Source organism: Bombina bombina, unplaced genomic scaffold, assembly GCF_027579735.1.
Source record: "Bombina bombina isolate aBomBom1 unplaced genomic scaffold, aBomBom1.pri scaffold_1069, whole genome shotgun sequence".
Lineage (NCBI taxonomy): Eukaryota > Metazoa > Chordata > Amphibia > Anura > Bombinatoridae > Bombina > Bombina bombina.
In genome coordinates, this window is record NW_026511625.1 from 15,944 (window position 1) to 39,856 (window position 23,913).

Here is a 23,913-nt window from a genome sequence, read left to right on the forward strand (position 1 = left end):
CAAATTTGTTAAGTATCACCTCACTTCCCCCAAACCCCAGTCATTCTCTTTGCCTGTGGTGCAAGGAGGTGAAGTTTCGGTGTCTGATACTACAATCAAGATTTTATTATTTTAAAGCAGAGTAGGTTTGCTCTGATCTTTCCTGGGGTCTAGCTTTAGCCCACGTCAGTCTCTTCAGTAGGACAGTGGTGGCTTTTAAGCAATTGGGAACTTGTGGGGTACCATCCCCACTGCGTTTTCCCAAACAGTTTTGCTGCCCTATTTAGATAGCCTGAGTAAGCTTACTCAGTCTTTTTTTCTCCCACAGGTCCATGTAAGGGATGGCACCCTCTCAAATCAGGTGAGCTGTCCTGCTGCTGGACAGATGAACATTAAGGTAAGTGCCTATAATATTTTTCTTTTTGATGAGGGAAAATCTGGCACTTATACAACCTAAAGGCTGCAGGGGGACCTAATAGAATTTGACTCTGTATAGGGTTAATTACATGGCAGCTAGCAGGCACTGTAGACAAGAGGAGTTTGTATACTTTATTGGTGGCTCAGTCTGTCTTTAGCTCCGGTTTAGTTCCGGACTAAGACTGTTTGAGATTGGGGATAAATTTGCTGTTGACTATGCACGGCCATGCGTTTAATTTTATTTTATTACTTGGCCTTCTCGACTGCCGAGACCGCCCCTGATGAGAAGGCGGTTCCGTTTCTGAGGCGGCAGTGTAGTTTCACACAATTTTTCACTTCGTTATAGCGGCGGCTCTGCTGTGCAGGAAGCCTCTTGCTGATTGCCGTTATTCACAAGTACTTTGATGTCCGGCGTAAAAGTCGGTCGTCTCTTATAATTTTGGCTGCAGTCAGCAGAACAGGTAGGTACCTCAGCAAAAGAGCTGAGGTGTAGAGGGTTGCCTGGGGTTGGTTGCTGTTCCATTCAGTTTTTGCAAAAGATATATTTAAAGGAACAGCAACGTCTTTTTCTGTTGTAATTATTAAAAAAAAAAAAAACCCTTTTATTGTTGTTTTTCTTTTCATTGTCCTTCTTGTGGGTAAAGATGGATCAAGAGGCCTTGCAGAATGTTACTTGTAACCTATGTTTCTCCAACATAGGTGTGTCCGGTCCACGGCGTCATCCTTACTTGTGGGATATTCTCTTCCCCAACAGGAAATGGCAAAGAGCCCAGCAAAGCTGGTCACATGATCCCTCCTAGGCTCCGCCTACCCCAGTCATTCTCTTTGCCGTTGCACAGGCAACATCTCCACGGAGATGGCTAAGAGTTTTTTGGTGTTTAAATGTAGTTTTATTCTTCAATCAAGAGTTTGTTATTTTAAAATAGTGCTGGTATGTACTATTTACTCTGAAACAGAAAAGAGATGAAGATTTCTGTTTGTAAGAGGAAAATGATTTTAGCAACCGTTACTAAAATCGATGGCTGTTTCCACACAGGACTGTTGAGATGAATTAACTTCAGTTGGGGGAAACAGTGGGCAGACTTTTGCTGCTTGAGGTATGACACATTTCTAACAAGACTTGGTAATGCTGGAAGCTGTCATTTTCCCTATGGGAACCAGTAAGCCATTTTCTTAGTTTAGTATAAGAATAAAGGGCTTCACAAGGGCTTTAAAGACTGGTAGACATTTTTCTGGGCTAAAACGATTACTTTATAAGTATATTTAATGGATGTTAATCTTGGGGATGTATTAAAAAAAAACGGCAGGCACTGTATTGGACACCTTTTTCACTGGGGGCCTTTTCTAGTCATAGGCAGAGCCTCATTTTCGCGCCACTAATGCGCAGTTGTTTTTGGAAAGCAAGGCATGCAGATGCATGTGTGAGGAGCTAAGAACCACTGAAAAAGCTTATTGAAGGCGTCATTTGGTATCGTATTCCCCTCTGGGCTTGGTTGGGTCTCAGCAAAGCAGATACCAGGGACTGTATAGGGGTTAAATGTAAAAACGGCTCCGGTTCCGTTATTTTAAGAGTTAAAGCTTTCAAATTTGGTGTGCAATACTTTTAAGACTTTAAGACACTGGTGAAATTTTGGTGAATTTTGAACAATTCCTTCATACTTTTTCATTTTCAGTAATAAAGTGTGTTCAGTTTAAAATTTAAAGTGACAGTAACGGTTTTATTTTTAAACGTTTTTTGTGCTTTGTTATCAAGTTTATGCCTGTTAACATGTCTGAACCATCAGATAGACGATGTTCTGTATGTTTGGAAGCCAAGGTTCCTCCCCATTTAAATATATGTGATGAATGTGACATAGTGTCCAGACAAAGTAGGGACAATGATGCCACTGATAATGATATTGCCCAAAATGATTCCTCAAGCGAGGGGAGTAAGCATGGTACTGCATCATCCCCTTCTGTGTCTACACCAGTCTTGCCCACACAAGAGGCCCCTAGTACATCTAGTGCGCCAATCCTTCTTACTATGCAACAATTAACGGCTGTAATGGATAATTCTATTAAAAACATTTTGTCCAAAATGCCTACTTATCAGAGAAAGCGCGATTGCTCTGTTTTAGATACTGAAGAGCATGAGGACGCTGATGATAATGGTTCTGACATACCCTCACACCAATCTGAGGGGGCCAGGGAGGTTTTGTCTGAGGGAGAAATTTCAGATTCAGGAAAAATTTCTCAACAAGCTGAACCTGATGTTATTATTTTTAAATTTAAATTGGAACATCTCCGCGCTCTGCTTAAGGAGGTGTTATCTACTCTGGATGATTGTGACAATTTGGTAATTCCAGAGAAATTATGTAAGATGGACAAGTTCCTAGAGGTCCCGGTGCCCCCCGATGCTTTTCCTATACCCAAGCGGGTGGCGGACATTGTAAATAAAGAATGGGATAGGCCCGGCATACCTTTTGTTCCTCCCCCTATATTTAAAAAATTATTTCCTATGGTCGACCCCAGAAAGGACTTATGGCAGACAGTCCCCAAGGTCGAGGGGGCGGTTTCTACTCTAAACAAACGCACTACTATCCCTATAGAATATAGTTGTGCTTTCAAAGATCCTATGGATAAAAAATTAGAGGGTTTGCTTAAAAAGATGTTTGTTCAGCAAGGTTACCTTCTACAACCAATTTCATGCATTGTTCCTGTCACTACAGCAGCGTGTTTCTGGTTCGAAGAACTAGAAAAGTCGCTCAATAAAGACTCTTCGTATGAGGAGGTTATGGACAGTGTTCAAGCACTTAAATTGGCTAACTCTTTTATCTTAGACGCCACTTTGCAATTAGCTAGATTAGCGGCGAAAAATTCAGGTTTTGCTATTGTGGCGCGCAGAGCGCTTTGGCTAAAGTCTTGGTCAGCGGATGTGTCCTCCAAGAACAAATTGCTTAACATCCCTTTCAAAGGTAAAACGCTGTTTGGCCCTGACTTGAAAGAGATTATTTCAGACATCACTGGGGGAAAGGGCCACGCCCTTCCTCAGGATAGGTCTTTTAAGGCTAAAAATAAGCCAAATTTTCGTCCCTTTCGCAGAAACGGACCAGCCTCAAATTCTACACCCTCTAAGCAAGAGGGTAATAGTTCTCAAACCAAACCAGCCTGGAGACCGATGCAAGGCTGGAACAAGGGTAAGCAGGCCAAGAAACCTGCCACTGCTACTAAAACAGCATGAAGTGTTGGCCCCCGATCCGGGACCGGATCTGGTGGGGGGCAGACTCTCTCTCTTTGCTCAGGCTTGGGCAAGAGATGTTCAGGATCCTTGGGCGCTAGAAATAGTTTCTCAAGGTTATCTCCTGGAATTCAAGGAACTACCCCCAAGGGGGAGGTTCCACAGGTCTCAATTGTCTTCAAACCAAATAAAAAGACAGGCATTCTTACATTGTGTAGAAGACCTGTTAAGAATGGGAGTGATTCATCCTGTTCCATTAGGAGAACAAGGGATGGGGTTTTACTCCAATCTGTTCATAGTTCCCAAAAAAGAAGGAACATTCAGACCAATTTTAGATCTCAAGATTCTAAACAAATTTCTCAGGGTTCCATCGTTCAAGATGGAAACCATTCGAACAATTCTTCCTACCATCGAGGAAGGTCAATTCATGACCACGGTGGATTTAAAGGATGCGTATCTACATATTCCTATCCACAAGGAACATCATCGGTTCCTAAGGTTCGCCTTTCTGGACAAGCATTACCAGTTTGTGGCACTTCCATTCGGATTAGCCACTGCTTCAAGGATTTTCACAAAGGTACTAGGGTCCCTTCTAGCGGTGCTAAGACCAAGGGGCATTGCAGTAGTACCTTACTTGGACGACATACTGATTCAAGCGTCGTCTCTGTCAAAAGCAAAGGCTCATACGGACATTGTCCTAGCCTTTCTCAGATCTCACGGGTGGAAAGTGAACATAGAAAAAAGTTCTCTGTCCCCGTCAACAAGTGTTCCCTTCTTGGGAACAATAATAGACTCCTTAGAAATGAAGATTTTTCTGACAGAGGCCAGAAAATCAAAACTTCTAAGCTCTTGTCAAGTACTTCATTCTGTTCTTCTTCCTTCCATAGCGCAGTGCATGGAAGTAATAGGTTTGATGGTTGCGGCAATGGACATAGTTCCTTTTGCACGAATTCATCTAAGACCATTACAACTGTGCATGCTCAGACAGTGGAATGGGGATTATACAGACTTGTCTCCGACGATCCAAGTAGATCAAAGAACCAGAGATTCACTCCGTTGGTGGCTGAACCTGGACAACCTGTCACAGGGAATGAGCTTCCGCAGACCAGAGTGGGTCATTGTCACGACCGACGCCAGTCTGGTGGGCTGGGGCGCGGTCTGGGAACCCCTGAAAGCTCAGGGGCTATGGTCCCGGGAAGAATCTCTTCTCCCGATAAACATTCTGGAACTGCGAGCGATATTCAATGCTCTCAAAGCTTGGCCTCAACTAGCAAAGGCCAAATTCATAAGGTTTCAATCAGACAACATGACGACTGTTGCATATATCAACCATCAGGGGGGAACAAGGAGTTCCCTGGCGATGGAGGAAGTGACCAAAATAATTCAATGGGTGGAGAATCACTCCTGCCACTTGTCTGCAATCCACATCCCAGGAGTGGAAAATTGGGAAACGGATTTTCTGAGTCGTCAGACTTTCCATCCGGGGGAGTGGGAACTCCATCCGGAAATCTTTGCCCAAATAACTCAATTATGGGGCATTCCAGACATGGACCTGATGGCGTCTCGTCAGAACTTCAAGGTTCCTTGCTACGGGTCCAGATCCAGGGATCCCAGGGCGACTCTAGTAGATGCACTGATAGCGCCTTGGACCTTCAACCTAGCTTATGTATTCCCACCGTTCCCTCTCATTCCCAGGCTGGTAGCCAGGATCAATCAGGAGAGGGCTTCGGTGATCTTGATAGCTCCTGCGTGGCCACGCAGAACTTGGTATGCAGACCTGGTGAATATGTCATCGGCTCCACCATGGAAGCTACCTTTGAGACAGGACCTTCTTGTTCAAGGTCCATTCGAACATCCGAATCTGGCTTCACTCCAACTGACTGCTTGGAGATTGAACGCTTGATTTTATCAAAGCGTGGGTTTTCAGATTCTGTCATTGATACTCTTGTTCAGGCTAGAAAGCCTGTAACTAGGAAAATTTACCATAAAATATGGAAAAAGTATATTTGTTGGTGTGAATCGAAAGGATTCCCATGGAACAAGATAAAAATTCCGAAGATTCTATCCTTTCTACAGGAGGGTTTGGAGAAAGGATTATCTGCAAGTTCTTTGAAGGGACAGATTTCTGCTTTATCTGTTTTACTTCACAAAAAACTGGCAGCTGTGCCAGATGTTCAAGCTTTTGTTCAGGCTCTGGTTAGAATCAAGCCTGTTTACAAACCTTTGACTCCTCCTTGGAGTCTCAATTTAGTTCTTTTAGTTCTTCAAGGGGTTCCGTTTGAACCCTTACATTCCGTAGATATTAAGTTTCTATCTTGGAAAGTTTTGTTTTTGGTTGCAATTTCTTCTGCTAGAAGAGTTTCAGAGTTATCTGCTCTGCAGTGTTCTCCTCCTTATCTGGTGTTCCATGCAGATAAGGTGGTTTTGCGTACTAAACCTGGTTTTCTTCCGAAAGTTGTTTCTAACAAAAACATTAACCAGGAGATAGTTGTGCCTTCTTTGTGTCCGAGTCCAGTTTCAAAGAAGGAACGTTTGTTACACAATTTGGATGTAGTTCGTGCTCTAAAATTCTATTTAGAGGCTACAAAGAATTTCAGACAAACATCTTCTTTGTTTGTTGTTTATTCTGGTAAAAGGAGAGGTCAAAAAGCAACTTCTACCTCTCTCTCTTTTTGGCTTAAAAGTATCATCCGTTTGGCTTATGAGACTGCCGGACGGCAGCCTCCTGAAAGAATCACAGCTCACTCCACTAGGGCTGTGGCTTCCACATGGGCCTTCAAGAACGAGGCTTCTGTTGATCAGATATGTAAGGCAGCGACTTGGTCTTCACTGCACACTTTTACCAAATTTTACAAATTTGATACTTTTGCTTCTTCTGAGGCTATTTTTGGGAGAAAGGTTTTGCAAGCCGTGGTGCCTTCCATCTAGGTGACCTGATTTGCTCCCTCCCATCATCCGTGTCCTAAAGCTTTGGTATTGGTTCCCACAAGTAAGGATGACGCCGTGGACCGGACACACCTATGTTGGAGAAAACAGAATTTATGCTTACCTGATAAATTACTTTCTCCAACGGTGTGTCCGGTCCACGGCCCGCCCTGGTTTTTTTAATCAGGTCTGATGAATTATTTTCTCTAACTACAGTCACCACGGTATCATATGATTTCTCCTATGCATATTCCTCCTTTACGTCGGTCGAATGACTGGGGTAGGCGGAGCCTAGGAGGGATCATGTGACCAGCTTTGCCATTTCCTGTTGGGGAAGAGAATATCCCACAAGTAAGGATGACGCCGTGGACCGGACACACCGTTGGAGAAAGTAATTTATCAGGTAAGCATAAATTCTGTTTTTGATGCTCAGATGGAACCCCCAGTACCTTCTTGTTCTTCATGTATTGAAAGAACCTTAAGTTATAGTAATAGACTTGTTTTTGATTCTGAGCCATCATTAGCAAAGGCGCATGCTGTTCAGGTGTCTCCTGTATCAGATATGCCGCAGCTTTCTCCTCAAGCGTCTCAATCGTTTCCATCTACACATGCAGTGCCCTGCGTTTCCACTCACACTCCGATAGCAGTTTATTTGCAACATATTGCTACTCGGGTATGCTCTGCAGTATCTGAGTCGTCGTCTGCTTTTCCCATGCTGCAGGGAAAGCACAAAAGGAAATTTAAAGAATTAGTAAGGTTTCTGATCCAGTTGTGGCTTCTCAAGGTGCTTCTTCTCAGAAGTCTGAGGACGAAGATACTTCGGTAGCGTCTGAGGGTGAACTCTCAGATTCTGACAGTATAATTCCTTCTTCTGATGCTGAAGTTGTATCTTTCAGATTTAAGCTGGAACACCTCCGCCTGTTACTTAAGGATGTTTTGGCTACCTTGGTCGACTCCGATACGACTGTCTAAGTCAACCCTAAGAAGTCTAATAAGCTGAACAAGTACTTTGATGTTCCCTCCGTGGTGGAAGTATTTCCTGTACCAGACCGTGCTACAGATATTTTTGCACGGAGTGGGAGAGACCTGGAATTCCGTTTTCTCCATCTCCAATTTTCAAGAAAATGTTCCCAATAGCTGACTCCATTAAGGAGTCGTGGCAGACGGTTCCTAAGGTGGAACGAGTGATCTCCACTTTGGCCAAGAGAACCACTATTCCCATAGAGGATAGCTGTTCTTTTAAGGATAAAATGGATAAGAAATTGGAGGCATTACTAAAGATGTGTTTTCACCAGGGTCTCCAATGGCAGCCTGGGTATTGCCACTGTCACCAGTGTGGCAGCCTACTGGTTTGATGCGTTGTCTGATTCTTTTCAGACAGATACTCCTCTGGAGGAGATCCAGGACACGATAAGTTAGTCAATTCCTTTATCACTGATGCTTTCTTACAAGTCATTAAGTTAGGAGCAAAGATGTCTGGTTTTGCTGTACTAGCTCGCAGAGCCTTATGGCTGAAATCCTGGTCTGCAGATGTTTCTTCTAAGTCGAAGCTCTTGGCGATCTCTTACAAGGGTAAGACCTTGTTTGGGCCTGGTTTGGCTGAAATAATTTCCGATATTACAGAAGGAAAGGGATCTTTCCTCCCCCCAAGATAAGAGGAATAGAAGGGTCGTCAGAATAATTTTTGTTTCTTTCATAACTTCAGAGGTAAACCCTCCCCTCCTTCCAGATCCTTGGGCGGTGGACATGGTATCCCAGGGGTACAAATTGGAGTTCAAGACTTTTCCTCCCAGAGGCAGGTTCCTCCTCTCAAGATTATCTGTAGACCAGATAAAGAGAGAGGCGTTCTTAAACTGTCTGCCTTGGGAGTGATAGTTCCATTTCCAACACAGGAACAGGGTCTGGGATTCTACTCCAATTAGATTAGATTAGATTAGATTTGTTTTATTGTCATTGTACAAAGTAGGAAAACAGAGACAACAAAATTATATTTGAAAATCTAACCAATCCTATACACAGATAGCACTATAATGGTAAAAACTAATAGATAGCAAAAAATTCAAGTGACTTGTGCAGAACAATTTCTATACCACAAAAGTAAGTACAATGTAAGTGTAATAAAGTGCAAGTGCAAAAAAAATCAGTTCCATACAAAAAAGTATATATATATGTGTAAAAAAAATATAATAATAAATTAGTCATCTTGCACACATGTGTACATTTGCATTATATATGTGATGTGAATCATGAGTGTTTTATATGAATCATATGTGTATTTATATATTATATGTGTTATGTGAATATAAAGTGAGGTGAAAAAAAACCATTAACAGGATAATCAATAAATTAAATTAAAACCATTAATTTAGCACTTTCTTCAATATAATAAAAATATCTAATCATCAGAAGGATAAAAAATTAAAAAAGGCTATGAGCATAAGAGAGATTTTTAAAAATTATTATTTAGCAGAGTAATGGCTCTTGGGAAAAAACTATTCCGTAATCTAGCAGTTTTCCCTTTTAAGCTTCTATAACGTCTCCCAGATGGTAAAAGGGCAAATAGTCTGTTGCTAACATGGAAGGGATCATGAATAATTCGATAGGCCTTTAAAAGACTAAGTCTGCTTTGAAGATCTTCAATGGTAGGTAACTGAGCACCTATGATATACTGGGCGGTTTTAACAACCCGTTGCAGAGCTTTGCGATCAGAATTAGTACAGTTTCCATACCATACTGTAATACAGTTGGTGAGAATACTCTCAATAGTACAGCGATAAAAATTAATTAAAATCTGAGTAGATAAATTAACTTTTTTCAGTGTTCTTAAAAAATAGAGACGTTGTTGTGCTTTTTTCACTAAAGTTGAGGTGTTCAAAGACCAAGTCAAATCCTCAGAGATGTGTGTGCCCAGAAACTTGAAACTTGGTACACGTTCAACCTCAGTTCCATTTATATGAATGGGCAATTGTAGACATCGATTAGATTTCCTAAAATCAATAATAATTTCTTTAGTTTTTTTAGTGTTTAGGTCCAGGTTGTTCTCAGCACACCAAATAGCCAGTTGCCTTATTTCTTCTCTATAAGCTGATTCATCGTTGTTACTGATCTGGCCTATCACAGTGGTGTCATCAGCAAACTTGATAATACTATTGGATACATACTTAGGCAAACAGTCATGGGTAAAAAGAGAATATAGCAGTGGACTCAATACACACCCTTGTGGAACACCAGTATTAAGGGTCAGAGTAGATGAGGTGTGATTACCAATTTTTACCAATTGCGGTCTGTTTTTCAAGAAGTCCAGAATCCAGTTGCATAATAAAGTATTTATGCCAAGATCATGGAGTTTGGCAACCAGCTTAATAGGAACAACTGTGTTAAATGCCGAACTAAAATCAATAAACAACATTCTAACATAGGTGTTATTGTGATCTAAGTGAGTGAGGGCAAAATGCAGAGCTGACGAGATAGCATCTTCTGTTGACCTATTTTGGCGATACGCATATTGGTTAGGATCCAATGCAGGTGGTAGGCAAGTTTTAAGATAGGCCATGACCAGCCTCTCGAAACATTTCATAAAGGCTGAAGTGAGTGCAATGGGGCGAAAGTCATTAAGACAGGCTGCTGTTGATTGTTTAGGCACAGGAATGATGGTGGTTTCCTTAAAGCATGTAGGAACAGTTGTTTGAGCCAGAGACAAATTAAAAATATCAGTAATTACTGTAGCCAATACTCCAGCACAGGATCTTAACACATGTCAAGGAATATCATCAGGACCGGCCGCTTTATATACATCCACCTTGGAGAGGATCCGATACACTTCAGCAACGGAAAAACTCAGGGGTAGTTCATCTGGTGGATGCATAAGTTTAGTAATTGATTCTTTGTTTTCACGGTCAAATCGGGCATAGAAATAGTTAAGTTCGTCAGGAAAGGAAGCATCATTAATTATGGGGACTGTGCTTGTGGTTTTATAGTCAGTAATGGACTGTATACCTTGCCACATTCTTCTGTTTGTGGTTCCCAAAAAAGAGGGAACTTTCAGACCAATTTTATATCTGAAATGTCTAAACACGTTCCTCAGAGTTCCGTCTTTTAAGATGGAAACTATACGTTCCATTCTTCCCTTGGTCCAAGAGGGTCAGTTCATGACAACCATAGACCTAAAGGATGCGTACCTTCATGTTCCTATTCAGAAGGATCATCACAGGTTTCTGAGGTTAGCCTTCTTGGACAATCACTTTGTTTGTGGCTCTTCCATTTGGTCTTGCCACAGCTCCCAGAATCTTCTCAAAGCTTCTGGGGGCTCTATTGTCAGTGATCCGCTCTCGGGGCATTGCAGTGGCGCCCTATCTGGACGACATTCAGTTTCAGGCACCGTCTTTTCAACAAGCAAACTCTCACATGGAGACCTTGTCTTTTCTTCGCTCCCACGGATGGAAGATGAATCTGGGAAAAAGTTCCTTGATTCCAGCTACAAGGGTAGTGTTCTTGGGGACCATAATAGATTTCCTATCAATGAAGATTTTTCTGACAGGTCAAAAAATCCAATATTTTCGACACTTGTCGCGCCCTTCAGTCCTCCCATCGACCGTCAGTGGCTCAATACAGGGCGTTAATAGGTCTGATAGTAGCTTCCATGGACATCATCCCGTTTGCTCGGTTCCATCTAAGGGCTCTGCAGTTGTGCATGATAAGACAATGGAATGGGGACTATACGGATCTGTCTCCTCGAATAGATCTGGATCAGGCGACAAGAGATTCTCTTCTGTGGTGGTGGTGGTCTCAGGATTCCGCAGACCTACCTGGGTAATTGTGACCATGGATGCCAGCCTGCTGGGATGGGGAGCAGTCTGGTGCTCGTTGAAGGCTCAGGGTCTATGGACTCGGGAGGAGTGAGTTCTTCCCATAAACAGAGCTGAGGCTAATCTTCAATGCTCTTCTGGCTAAACAGAAGGCACCACAGCTTGAAGAACCTTTCTCCCAAAAGAAGCCTCACCCGAAGCGAAAGCATCAAATTTATAAAATTTTGAAAAAGTATGCAGAGAATACCAAGTTGTAGCCGTGCAAATCTGTACTACAGAAGCTTCATTTTTGAAAGCCCAGGAAGAAGAAACAGACATCGTGGAATGAGCTGTGATTCTCTCAGGAGGTTGCTGTCCAGCAGTCTCAATAAGCCAGACAAATAATACTCTTCAGCCAAAGAGAAAGAGAAGACTGACGAAAGGACTTAGTCGCCTGCAAATAGAATTTCAGCACACGCACATCATCCAAGTTGTGCGGCAAACGCTCCTTAGGAGGAGGAGGATTAGAACACAGGGAAGGAACAACGATCCCCTGATTAATATTCCTGTCCGAAATAATAACTTTAGGAAGGAAACCTAACTTAGTACGAAGAACTTAAAAAGATGTACATCTATCAAGGATTACAAAGGCAACCTGCAGCAAGTTTTGCCACGGTTGCTGGAGCAGCATCTTATTGGTTCAATGCCCTGTCTGATCTGATATTGGAAGAGACTACGGTAGAGGATATCTAGCTTCACTGTTCTAGCTTGCAGAGCTCTGGTTAAAATCCATGTCAGCTGATGTATCTTTAAAGACCAAGCTTTTGGATTTACCTTATAAGGGTAAAACTCTCTTGGTCCTGGTCTGGCGGAAATCATATAGACCTAAGGGTCGACAGTCTTCTAATTTTCATTCCTTTCGCAACTTTAAAGGACAGAAGTCTTCGTCCTCTTCTTCCAAACAAGACCAATCCAGGTCCACTTGGAAATCCAGCCAGTTTTGGAATAAGGGAAAGCAAAACAAGAAGCCTTCCGCTGACTCTAAATCAGCATGAAGGGTCCGCCCCAATCCGATTTTGGATCAGGTGGGGGGCAGGCTTTCTTTTTTCGTCAGGCTTGGATACACGATATCCCAGATCCGTGGGCTGTGGACATAGTATCCAAGGATTACAAAATAGGATTCAAGTCTTGCCCTCCAAGTCAAGACTATCCGCAAACCAGGTAAAAAGGGAGGCCTTGTTAAATAGCATAGAGGACCTATCATCCCTGGGAGTTATTGTACCAGTCCCTCTAGAGGAACAAGGTCTAGGATTCTATTCAAATCTTTTTGTGGTTCCCAAAAAGGACGGAACTTTACTTCCCATCCTAGATCTAAAGTGTCTCAACAAATTCCTCAGGGTTCTGTCCTTCAAGATGGAAACTATTCCTTCCATTCTTCCATTGGTTCATGCAGGTCAGTTCATGACGACCATAGACCTGGAGGACACATATTTACACACTCTTTCACAGGGATCAACACCAGTTTCTAAGGTTTGCCTTTCTGGACAAGCATTTCCAGTTTATTGCTCTTCAGTTTGGTCTTGCCACAGCTCCCAGAATATTCTCAAAAGTTCTCGGAGCTCTATTGGCAGTGATCAGATCCCAGGTAATTGCGGTGGCGCCTTATCTCTAGACGACATCTTGGTTCAGGCGTCATCTTTTCAACTAGCAAAATCTCATACAGAGATGTTGACTTTTCTACATTCCCACGGGTGGAAGGTGAATTTGTAAAAAAGTTCTCTAGTTCCAACTGCAAGAGTGTGTTTTCTAGGGACCATCATAGATTCCCTGTCCATGAAGATTTTCCTGACGGACGTCAGGAAAACCAAACTTCTTGCTTCTTGCCTTTCTCTCCAGTCTGCTATTAGTCCATCAGTGGCTTAATGCATGGAGGTGATTGTTCTGATGGTGGCTTCCATGGACATTATTCCTTTTGCTTGGTTCATCTGCAACTGCTGCAGCTTTGCGTGCGCAGTCAATGGAACAGATACCATTCAGATTTATCGGAGAGAATAAATCTGGACCCCTAACAAGAGACTCTCTCTCTTGGGGGATTTCACAGGAACATCTGTCTTGGGGCATTTGCTTCCTGAAACCTTCCTAGGTAATTGTTACTACACATGTTTGGGGTTCTCTGAAAGTCTTCTCTTCCCATAAACATTCTTCAATGCCTTGACAGCTTGGCCTCTATCTTTAGTCCGGTTTATCAGATTCCAGTCGGACAACATCACCTCAGTGGCTTACTTCAACCACCAGGGAGGAACACGTTCCTTGGCCATAAAGGAAGTTATTCGCATTCTGCAGTGGGCGGAAGCTCACGATTGTCTCCTATCTGCCATCCACATTCCAGGAGTGGACAATTGGGAGGCAGATTTTCTGAGCAGACACACTTTTCATCCCGGGGAGTGGGCTCTCCATCTGGTGGGGGATTCCGGAGTTGGATCTGATGGCATGTCACCAAAATGCCAAGCTTCCAAAGTTCGGTTCAAGGTCAAGAGATTTTCAGGCTGCCCTGATAGATGCCCTAGCGGTTCCTTGGGATTTTTGGTCTAGCATACCTGTTTCCTCCGTTTGCTCTCGTTCCACGAGTCATTGCTCGTATCAAGCAGGAGAGAGCGTCTGTGATTCTAATAGCTCCTGCCTGGCCTTGCAGGATCTGGTTAAGATGTCATATCTTTCACCTTGGAGGTTACCTCTGAGGAAGGACCTTCTAATTAAGGGTCCATTCCTCCATCCAAATCTAGATTCTCTGAAGCTGACTGCTTGGAGATTGAACACCTAGTCCTGTCTAGACGCAGTTTTTCTGAGGCAGTCATTGATACTATGCTTCAGGCTCGTAAACCTGTTACTCGCAGGATTTACTTTTCTTTTGGTGCAAAGCTAAAGGTTTCTCCTGGAGTCGGGTGAATTTTATCATTTCTTCAGGATGGCTTGGAGAAAAGTGTGTCAGTCAGTACTCTGAAGGGTCAGATTTCTGCACTGTCTTTGCACAAACGTCTGGTAGATTTCCCAGATGTTCAAGCTTTTGTTCAGACCCTGGTCAGAATCAGGCCTGTGTTTAAACCTGTTGCTCCTCCTTGGAGTCTCCATTTGAGCCGATGCATGTTGTTGATATAAAAGTTATCTTGGAAGGTTTTGTTTCTCCTTGCTATTTCTTCCGCTTGCAGAGTTTTTGAGCTTTCAGCTCTGCAGTGTGATTCCCCGTACCTTATTTTTCATGCAGATAAGGTGGTCCTTCGTTCTAAATTGGGGTTTCTCCCTAAGGTGGTGTCGGATCGAAACCTTAATCAGTAAATTGTTGTTCCTCCTATTTGTCCTTATCCTCCTCCTATTAAGGAACGTCTTTTGCATAACTTGGATGTTGTGCATGCTCTAAGATTTTACCTGCAAGCTACTAAAGATTTTCGGCAATCTTCTGCCCTGTTTGTTGTTTTCTCTGGAAAGCGTAAGGGTCAGGAGGCCACTTCTACTACTCTCTCCCTCTGGTTAAGAAGTATGATTCATTTTGCTTATGAGACTTCTGGACAGCAGCCTCCTGAGAGAATTACGGCTCATTCCACTAGGGCTGTCTCCTCTTCTTGGGCTTTCAAAAACTAAGGTTCTGTTGAATAGATTTGCAAGGCGGCAACATGGTCCTCTTTTTGCATACTTTTTCCAAATTCTACAAATTTGATACTTTTGCCTCGGCTGAGGCTTCTTTTGGGAGAAAGGTTCTTCAATCGGTGGTGCCTTCTGTTTAGGTCCTTCTGCCTTGTTATCCCTACCTGTTCATTCCGTGTCCTCTAGCTTGGGTATTGGTTCCCACTAGTAATTGGAATGACATTGTGAACTCTCCATGCCATAGGAAAAAAACCCATTTATGCTTACCTGATAAATGTCTTTATTTCTGGGCATTTATTATAATTCTGCAGTTTTTGTTTGAGTAAACCCTCAGGCACCTTTACACCCTTGTGTTTCTTCTTTTTCCATTTTTCTTTGGCTGACTGACTGGGGATTATGGGTAAGGGAAGTTACACTTAACAGCTTTAATGGGGTGATCTTTGACTCCTCCTGCTGGCCAGGAATTTAATATCCCACTAGTAATTGGAACGACTTTGTGGACTCTCCATGCCCGGAAAGAAAGAAATTTATCAGGTTAGCTTAAATTTTGTATTTTTTTTATTTACATTTCTGTTATATTTTGATGGTTTGGTGCCACACTTGCTGAGGAGCATACCTCTACACAAGTAAAGCAGATCATTTTTTTCTGATCAGTGTAGACTGGTAGGTAGTACTAAACAATTTCTCCAGTATTGGTCTCAACATAAATTTTAATATCAATATGTGTAACTGTTGCTTTTTTTTATATGCTTAAAGGAAGTACAGTGTCCCTTTACATATTTTTTTTTTTATCTTTTATTGTCTACAAATAGAAACCGCTAAAGACAATGGTCATTTAAAAGATGAGAAGCCTGAAGGAGAAGATGGACTGGAAAAATTAAAAACCACTTGTGAAGATGAGGGCCAAGCCAACAGCCTTAAAATGGAGGAGGAGCCTTTAAAAACAGCTTCTGAAATAAAGACTGAGCCGGCCTCAGAGGAGAATCAAATTGCCAAAGAAGAATGTGACTCCTTTAAAGAAAATGTGAAGCCTTTATCACCAGAGTTGAAGGAAGAAAAAGAAAAACCAAAAGATGTAAAAGATTCTAAAGGTAGCTGTGATCAGGTAACCCCACCTCGAGAACCTGAAAGGACAGAGGTATCAGTAATTGTTAAACGTACTGAGGATCCTGTAGAAAAGTCTACCGAGGACACAGAGAAAATAAAAAATGATCAGCAAGCTAAAATACCTTTGAAAAAACGTGAGCTTAAATTGACTGACGATTTCGATAGTCCTGTTAAAGCAACGCTGAACAAACCCAAGGAAGCTCTGCTAAAAGATGGGAAGAAAGAGGATGAGCACATTAAAAATGCTTTAAGTCTCGTTTTAGAAGGGAAGCAACTCGTAAATGGTGAAATTAATAATGAAAAAACAACCTACAAAGGAAAGTTAGATCTTGTGGAGGAAAATAGCAGTGACATAAAAGAAAAAGATGATGGCTCATTGAAGGAGGAAAATGGTATTTTACACGAGAAACAAAGTACTGGTGTTATTAAAAGTTTGAGCGATGTTATAGAGTGTAACAAATCTTTAGGCACAGATAAGTCTGAATTATCAGTGAAAAGTCTTGTAAATGATGTCACTTCTCCATCTGCTGAGAAATTGAAACAAAAGTCACTTTCAGGAGAAGGGCATGACGGTGCTTTGTTGAAAACCGTTAGTATCGATGAAGATATTAAGAAAAAAGCAATGGCCTCACCCTCTATTGTAGACAAACAGGTGATAGAAAAAGAAGCAGATAATGTTGACAGTAGTACTAAGTGTAGTACAGATTCTTCTTTATCCAATAAAACAGCAAAGGTTTGTTTAGACGAAAGCAACACAACAAGTGATGTCCCACAAAATTTAACAGAGGAGTGTAATTCAGAAAATAAAAAGGACCAAAATTTATGCAAAAGTGATCTTACAAATCAAACTGGAGATAAAGAGGATTCTGAAGTGCAGTCTAAATTAAGTGTTCCTGTAAAAACCACAAAATTACGGCCATCCAGAAAAGCTGCTAGAAAAAATTCTGCAAAAAACAGAGAGAGAGATAATGCAACATCCTTAGAAAAATCTTCAAAAGAGCTAATTAAAAGTGATACAACAGAAGCAGCAGAAGCAGCAGAAAATGAGAAATCTTCAGAAACTGATAAAAATAATTCATCAAAAAGCAAACATAAAAATAAATCCACTTCAAAAGAGAGCAAAGAAGTGGGTACAGATAGTGTGGTGACCGAATCTCAGTTGATAGAGGATGGAAAAGTTGATGGAACCCCTACTACAGTAGTGGAGACCTCCAAATCTGAGGCAAAAACACCAGTTTTAAAAAGTAAACCTAAATCTAAGCAAATATCAGAAGATGAAAACAGTGAAACAGAAGGAAAGGAAATGACTTCTGAGAGACAGAAGGATGGCCTAAAGCTAACAATCAGGATCTCCAGCAAGAGGAGGAGGGGCGAAGCATTACTATTGGCTTCCATGGCTAGAGAAGCCGAAGAAGCTGAGGTAGAAGAAAGTATAGGTCGGAATTTGCGTCGATCTCCAAGGATTTCTCGTCCCACTGCTAAGGTAGCTGAAATCAGAGAACAAAAACCGGAAAAGAAGCAAAGCGATGAGGAGGAAAAACCTGTTGAACAGAAACCAGAAAAGGATGAGGAAATAAAACCTGAAAAGGACCCTTGCACCAAGTTAAAGAGGGTAGGTTTATTTTTATATGGTGTTACTGGATAATACAGTATGTTTAGCCGCAGAAAAATGTAATTAAAAGCTTGTGTAAGTTTATTATGGAACCCATAAAATCTATGGATGCAACATCAATATTCATATTTTCACCTCTCTGTGCTAAAATATAAATTTATTGCAGTACTACTTTTAACGTAGCAGCTTAATATGAAAATTTTATGAAAACGTATGCCTTTTTTAGAGAGGAGCCAATCTGTATTTGTAACTGGAGAAAATATGGCTTGGCATTGTCATTTTGATGGCAAAACTTGTATTCTTTTGCAGTATCTCTTACCTCTGAGGCCAAATAGGGACTGAAATGTAGCAGGTTTAGGCTTGTGAAAACAGCACCGTGCACTTCCAGTTCTCAGAATTAGAAAAGCCACAGATTTCAGAGTTGACATGAAATATCCTGGCTCCTCCATGGATAACACTTACCAGGTGATAAAGCCCCTCTCTGATGGTGTGGACAGAAATGAAACCCCCCCCCCCCATTTACCTGCTTATAGGTAACTCCTCTTTCTCCTACCCTTCCTACTCCTTGTTTTTTCTAACCGTAGCTGGACAGAGCATTGGGGGGGTCTCTCTTTTCTTTTGTGTTAATTTTTATAATTACACCGATGTTCCTCTTCAACAGGCGGTACAGAATCTTACTTTTTGTCCTCTGTAGGCTGATTTTCCTGTTTCAGGGAAACTCTTTATTGCGCCACCATGTTGGATGATGTCACCGGTAGTGAAATCATGAAGGTCACATCCGGGGTCCTGCTGAAGCGTGCACGCGCTCAAATCCCTTTTTAAACTGGCGTGACATGATCTGGGGAAGCTGCACTTCTTCCTGCATCTCTGTAAGCTGATTTTGTGTATGCTGCATCTGTTATTTGCATGGCTGCAGCTTCCTCTCACCTTACATCCCTCCCGCACTACAGTTTGCAAACTCTGCTTATATTAAGGCAGTATTATCCAGACTTTGGCTCATTTTGCTGTATAGATGGAATCACAAACCCAGTTGCCTAGTGCCCAGGACATTGTATGTATTAAAAGGTTTGTTTCTTATTCTTTGATTTGGCTCTTACTAATTGTTTTCTTCTGGGGCTTTGTATGTACTATGCTGATATGTTTTACAGAGACCACACCTGTTCCAACATGTGCCTTATGTGATAGACTGCTGGTAAGACAAAAAATTATGCAAAGTCCTGTATTGGCCTAATTTATAGTGGCAGCTTCTCTAATCCCACTGTTTCTGGGAAAGCAGTTTGTATTGGTTCACATCACTCTGAGGAAGAAATCTTCCCAGAAAATCCAGTGAAGGTTCAGGTTTTTCTGAAGTGTTTCAGATCTAGATCTTTCAGGGGTGATCATACCAGTTCCGTTCAGGGACAGGGTTTGTGGTTTTATTCAAATCTATTCATTGTCCCATAGAAATAATTTATTCAGGCCAGTTCTGAATCTTAAAATTTTGAATCTTTTGAATCTCACATGAATCAACTAGTGTTGTTTCTTCAAAGACATGGTTAAAGGATCAATTTACCAAAAAGTTTCTTGATTCCTCAGATGTCAATCATCAGGGTGGGACTCACAGTCCCCTAGCTATAAAATAAATATTGTGGATACTTTCTTGGGTGAAATCCAGCTCCTGTCTAATTCCTGTGGTACATATCCCAGGTGTAGACAATTGGGAAGTGGATTATCTCAGCCGTTAGACTATACATCCGGGGGAGTGGTCGCTCCATCCATGTGTCTTTTCATCTAAACAAGAGACTTCCCAGGTACCTATCCAGGTCCAGGGATTCTCAGGTGGAGTCGGTGGATGTGTTATCAGTTCCTTGGTTTTACCAACCTGCTTATATCTTCCCGCCTCTAGTTCTTCTTCCAAGAGTGATTTCCAAGATCATCATGGAACGATCGATTGTGTTTCTGGTAGCACCAGCATGGCCTCACAGGTTCGGGTATGCAGATCTTGTCTGGATGTCCAGTTGCCAACCTTGGCCACTTCCTTTAAGACCAGACCTTCTGTCTCAAGGGCCGTTTTTCCATCAGAATCTCAAATCATTAAATTTGAAGGTATGGAAATTGAACGCTTAGTCATAGAGGTTTCTCTGACTCAGTGATTGATACTATGTTACAGGTTCGTAAATCTGTCTCTAGGAAGATTTTATTATCGAGTTTAGAAGACTTATATTTCATGGTGTTCTTCTCATAAATTCTCCTGGTATTCTTTTATAATTCCTAGAATTTTACAGTTCTTCAGGATGGTTTGGAGAAAGGTTTGTCTGCAAGTTCCTTGAAGGGACAAATCTCTGCTCTTTCTGTTTTGTTTCAAAGAAAGATTGCTAAGCTTCCTGATAGTCACTGTTTCTCTTGTAAGATGTATTGAGTCCACGGATTCATCCATACTTGTGGGATATTCTCCTTCCTGTTTGTGGTTCCCAAAAAAGAGAGAACTTTCAGACCAATCTTGGATCTCAAAATTCTAAACAAATTCATTTCAAGATGGAGACTATTCGGACTATTCTTCCTCTGATCCAGGAGGGTCAATATATGACTACCGTGGACTTAAAGGATGCGTATCTACACATCCCTATTCACAGAGATCATGACCAGTTCCTCAGATTCGCCTTCCTGGACAGGCATAACCAGTTTGTGGCCCTTCCCTTCGGGATGGCCACGGCTCCCAGAATTTTCACAAAGGTGCTAGGGTCCCTTTTGGCGGTTCTAAGACTGCGGGGTATAGCAGTGGTGCCTTATATAGACGACATCTTAATTCAGGCGTCGACTTTCCAGCTAGCCAAGTCTCACACGGACATCGTGTTGGCTTTTCTGAGATCTCACGGGTGGAAGGTGAACATAAAAAAAGAGTTCTCTCGTCCCCCTCACAAGAGTTTCCTTCCTAGGGACTCTGATAGACTCGGTAGAAATGAAAATATTTCTGACGGAGGTCAGAATATCAAAACTTTTAATCACTTGCCAAGCTCTTCATTCCATTCCTCGGCCATCAGTGGCTCAGTGTATGGAGGTAATCGGACTTATGGTAACGGCAATGGACATAGTTCCTTATGCCCGCCTACACCTCAGGACACTGCAACTATGCATGCTCAAACAGTGGAATGGGGATTATGCAGATTTATCTCCTCAACTGCATCTGGACCAAGAGACCAGAGATTCTCTTCTCTGGTGGTTGTCTCCAGACCACCTGTCTCAGGGAATATGTTTCCGCAGGCCAGAGTGGCTCATAGTAACGACAGATGCTAGCCTGCTCAGCTGGGGTGCAGTCTGGAAATCCCTGAAAGCACAGGGCTTATGGTCTCAGGAGGAATCTCTCCTCCTGATAAACATTCTAGTACTGAGAGCGATATTCAATGCGCTTCAGGCGTGGCCTCAGCTAGCTGCGGCCAAATTCATCAGATTTCAGTCGGACAACATCACAACTGTAGCCTATATCAATCATCAAGGAGGAACACGGAGTTCTCTAGCGATGATGGAGGTAACCAAAATTATCAGATGGGCGGAGGATCACTCTTGCCATCTCTCAGGAATCCATATCCCAGGGGTAGAGAACTAGAAGCAAAAGAATCAAATTTGTAAAATTTGGAAAAAGTATGAAGCGAAGACCAAGTCGCTGCCTTACAAATCTGTTCCAACAGAAGTTTCATTTTTAAAAGCCCATGTGGAAGCCACTGCTCTAGTAGACTGAGCAGTAATTCTTTCAGGAGGCTGCTGGCCAGCAGTCTCATAAGCCATACGGATGATGCTTTGCAGCCAAAAAGAAAGAGAGGTAGCCGTAGCCTTTTGACCTCTCCGCTTACCAGAATAGACAACAAACAATGAAGATGTTTGACGGAAATCTTTGGTCGCTTGTAAGTAGAACTTTAAAGCACGAACCACATCAAGATTGTGCAACAGACGTTCCTTCTTTGAAGAAGGATTAGGACACAGCGAAGGAACAACAATTTCCTGATTGATATTCCTATTAGAAACAACCTTAGGAAGGAATCCAGGTTCGATACGTATAACCACCTTATCTGTATGGAAAATAAGATAAGGTGAGTCACACTGTAAAGCAGATAACTCAGAAACTCTTCGAGCCGAAGAGATAGCTACTAAAAACAAAACTTTCCAAGATAGAAGCTTAATATCTATGGAATGCATAGGTTCAAACGGAACCCCTTGAAGAACTTTAAGAACCAAGTTTAGGCTCCAATGCGGAGCAACAGGTTTAAATACAGGCTTGATCCTGACCAAGGCCTGACTAAACGCTTGAACGTCTGGGACATCTGCCAGACGTTTGTGTAAAAGAATAGACAAAGCAGATATTTGTCCCTTTAAGGAACTAGCTGATAACCCCTTCTCCAATCCTCCTTGGAGAAAAGACAAAATTCTAGGAATCCTAATCTTACTCCATGAGACAAAGATATTTGCGCCAAATCTTATGATAGATTTTCCTGGTGACAGGCTTTCTAGCCCTAATCAGGGTATCAATGACCAACTCAAAGAAACCACGCTTTGATAGAATCAGGCATTCAATCTCCAAGCAGTCAGACGCAGAGAAATTAGATTTGGATGCTTGAACGGACCTTGGATTAGAAGGTCCTACCTCATTGGCAGAGTCCACGGTGAAACAGATGACATGTCCACCAGGTCTGCATACAAAGTCCTGCGTGGCCACGCAGGCGCTATCAGAATCACAGAAGCTATCTCTTGCTTGATTCTGGCAACCAGAGGTGGGAGGAGTGGAAACGGTGGAAATACATAAGCCAGATTGAAGGACCAGGGCACTGCTAGAGAATCTATCAGTCCCGCCTGGGGATCCCGGGACCTGGACCTGTAACGCAGAAGTTTGTCGTTCTGTCGGGACGCCATCAGATCCAATTCTGGTGTGCCCCATAGCTGAGTCAGCTGGGCAAATACCTCCGGATGGAGCTCCCACTCCCCCGGATGAAAAGTCTGACGACTTAGGAAATCCGCCTTCAATCTTGCTTCTTCGGAGGCTATTTCTTTCATGTAATTAGCAAGAGTCCATGAGCTAGTGACGTATGGGATATACATTCCTACCAGGAGGGGCAAAGTTTCCCAAACCTCAAAATGCCTATAAATACACCCCTCACCACACCCACAATTCAGTTTTACAAACTTTGCCTCCGATGGAGGTGGTGAAGTAAGTTTGTGCTAGATTCTACGTTGATATGCGCTCCGCAGCAAGTTGGAGCCCGGTTTTCCTCTCAGCGTGCAGTGAATGTCAGAGGGATGTGAGGAGAGTACTGCCTATTTGAATGCAGTGATCTCCTTCTACGGGGTCTATTTCATAGGTTCTCTGTTATCGGTCGTAGAGATTCATCTCTTACCTCCCTTTTCAGATCGACGATATACTCTTATATATACCATTACCTCTGCTGATTCTCGTTTCAGTACTGGTTTGGCTTTCTACAAACATGTAGATGAGTGTCCTGGGGTAAGTAAATCTTATTTTCTGTGACACTCTAAGCTATGGTTGGGCACTTTGTTTATAAAGTTCTAAATATATGTATTCAAACATTTATTTGCCTTGACTCAGAATATTCAACATTCCTTATTTTTCAGACAGTCAGTTTCATATTTGGGATAATGCATTTGAATTAATCATTTTTTCTTACCTTCAAAAATTTGACTCTTTTTCCCTGTGGGCTGTTAGGCTCGCGGGGGCTGAAAATGCTTCATTTTATTGCGTCATTCTTGGCGCGGACTTTTTTGGCGCAAAAAATCTTTTCCGTTTCCGGCGTCATACGTGTCACCGGAAGTTGCGTCATTTTTTGACGTTATTTTGCGCCAAAAGTGTCGGCGTTCCGGATGTGGCGTCATTTTTGGCGCCAAAAGCATTTAGGCGCCAAATAATGTGGGCATCTTTTTTGGCGCTAAAAAATATGGGCGTCGCTTTTGTCTCCACATTATTTAAGTCTCATTTTTCATTTGCTTCTGGTTGCTAGAAGCTTGTTCTTTGGAATTTTTTCCCATTCCTGAAACTGTCATTTAAGGAATTTGATCAATTTTGCTTTATATGTTGTTTTTTCTCTTACATATTGCAAGATGTCTCACGTTGCATCTGAGTCAGAAGATACTACAGGAAAATAGCTGTCTAGTGCTGGATCTACCAAAGCTAAGTGTATCTGCTGTAAACTTTTGGTAGCTATTCCTCCGGCTGTTGTTTGTATTAATTGTCATGACAAACTTGTTAATGC

The 23,913-nt window shown here is 42.1% G+C and overlaps 1 protein-coding gene across 1 annotated transcript in view; it reads left to right on the plus strand.

The window, feature by feature from the left end:
• Positions 1-307: 307 nt before the first annotated feature.
• LOC128643878 (remodeling and spacing factor 1) overlaps positions 308-23,913 on the plus strand; it is a gene marked incomplete at both ends in the record, with an annotated part of 79,109 nt that continues 55,503 nt past the window's right edge. Inside the window, 3 exons of the mRNA XM_053696649.1 lie at positions 308-376; positions 743-857; positions 15,774-17,680. Of these exons, the coding sequence (XP_053552624.1) occupies positions 308-376; positions 743-857; positions 15,774-17,680 (2,091 nt within the window). The remainder of the gene's footprint in view (positions 377-742; positions 858-15,773; positions 17,681-23,913) is intronic.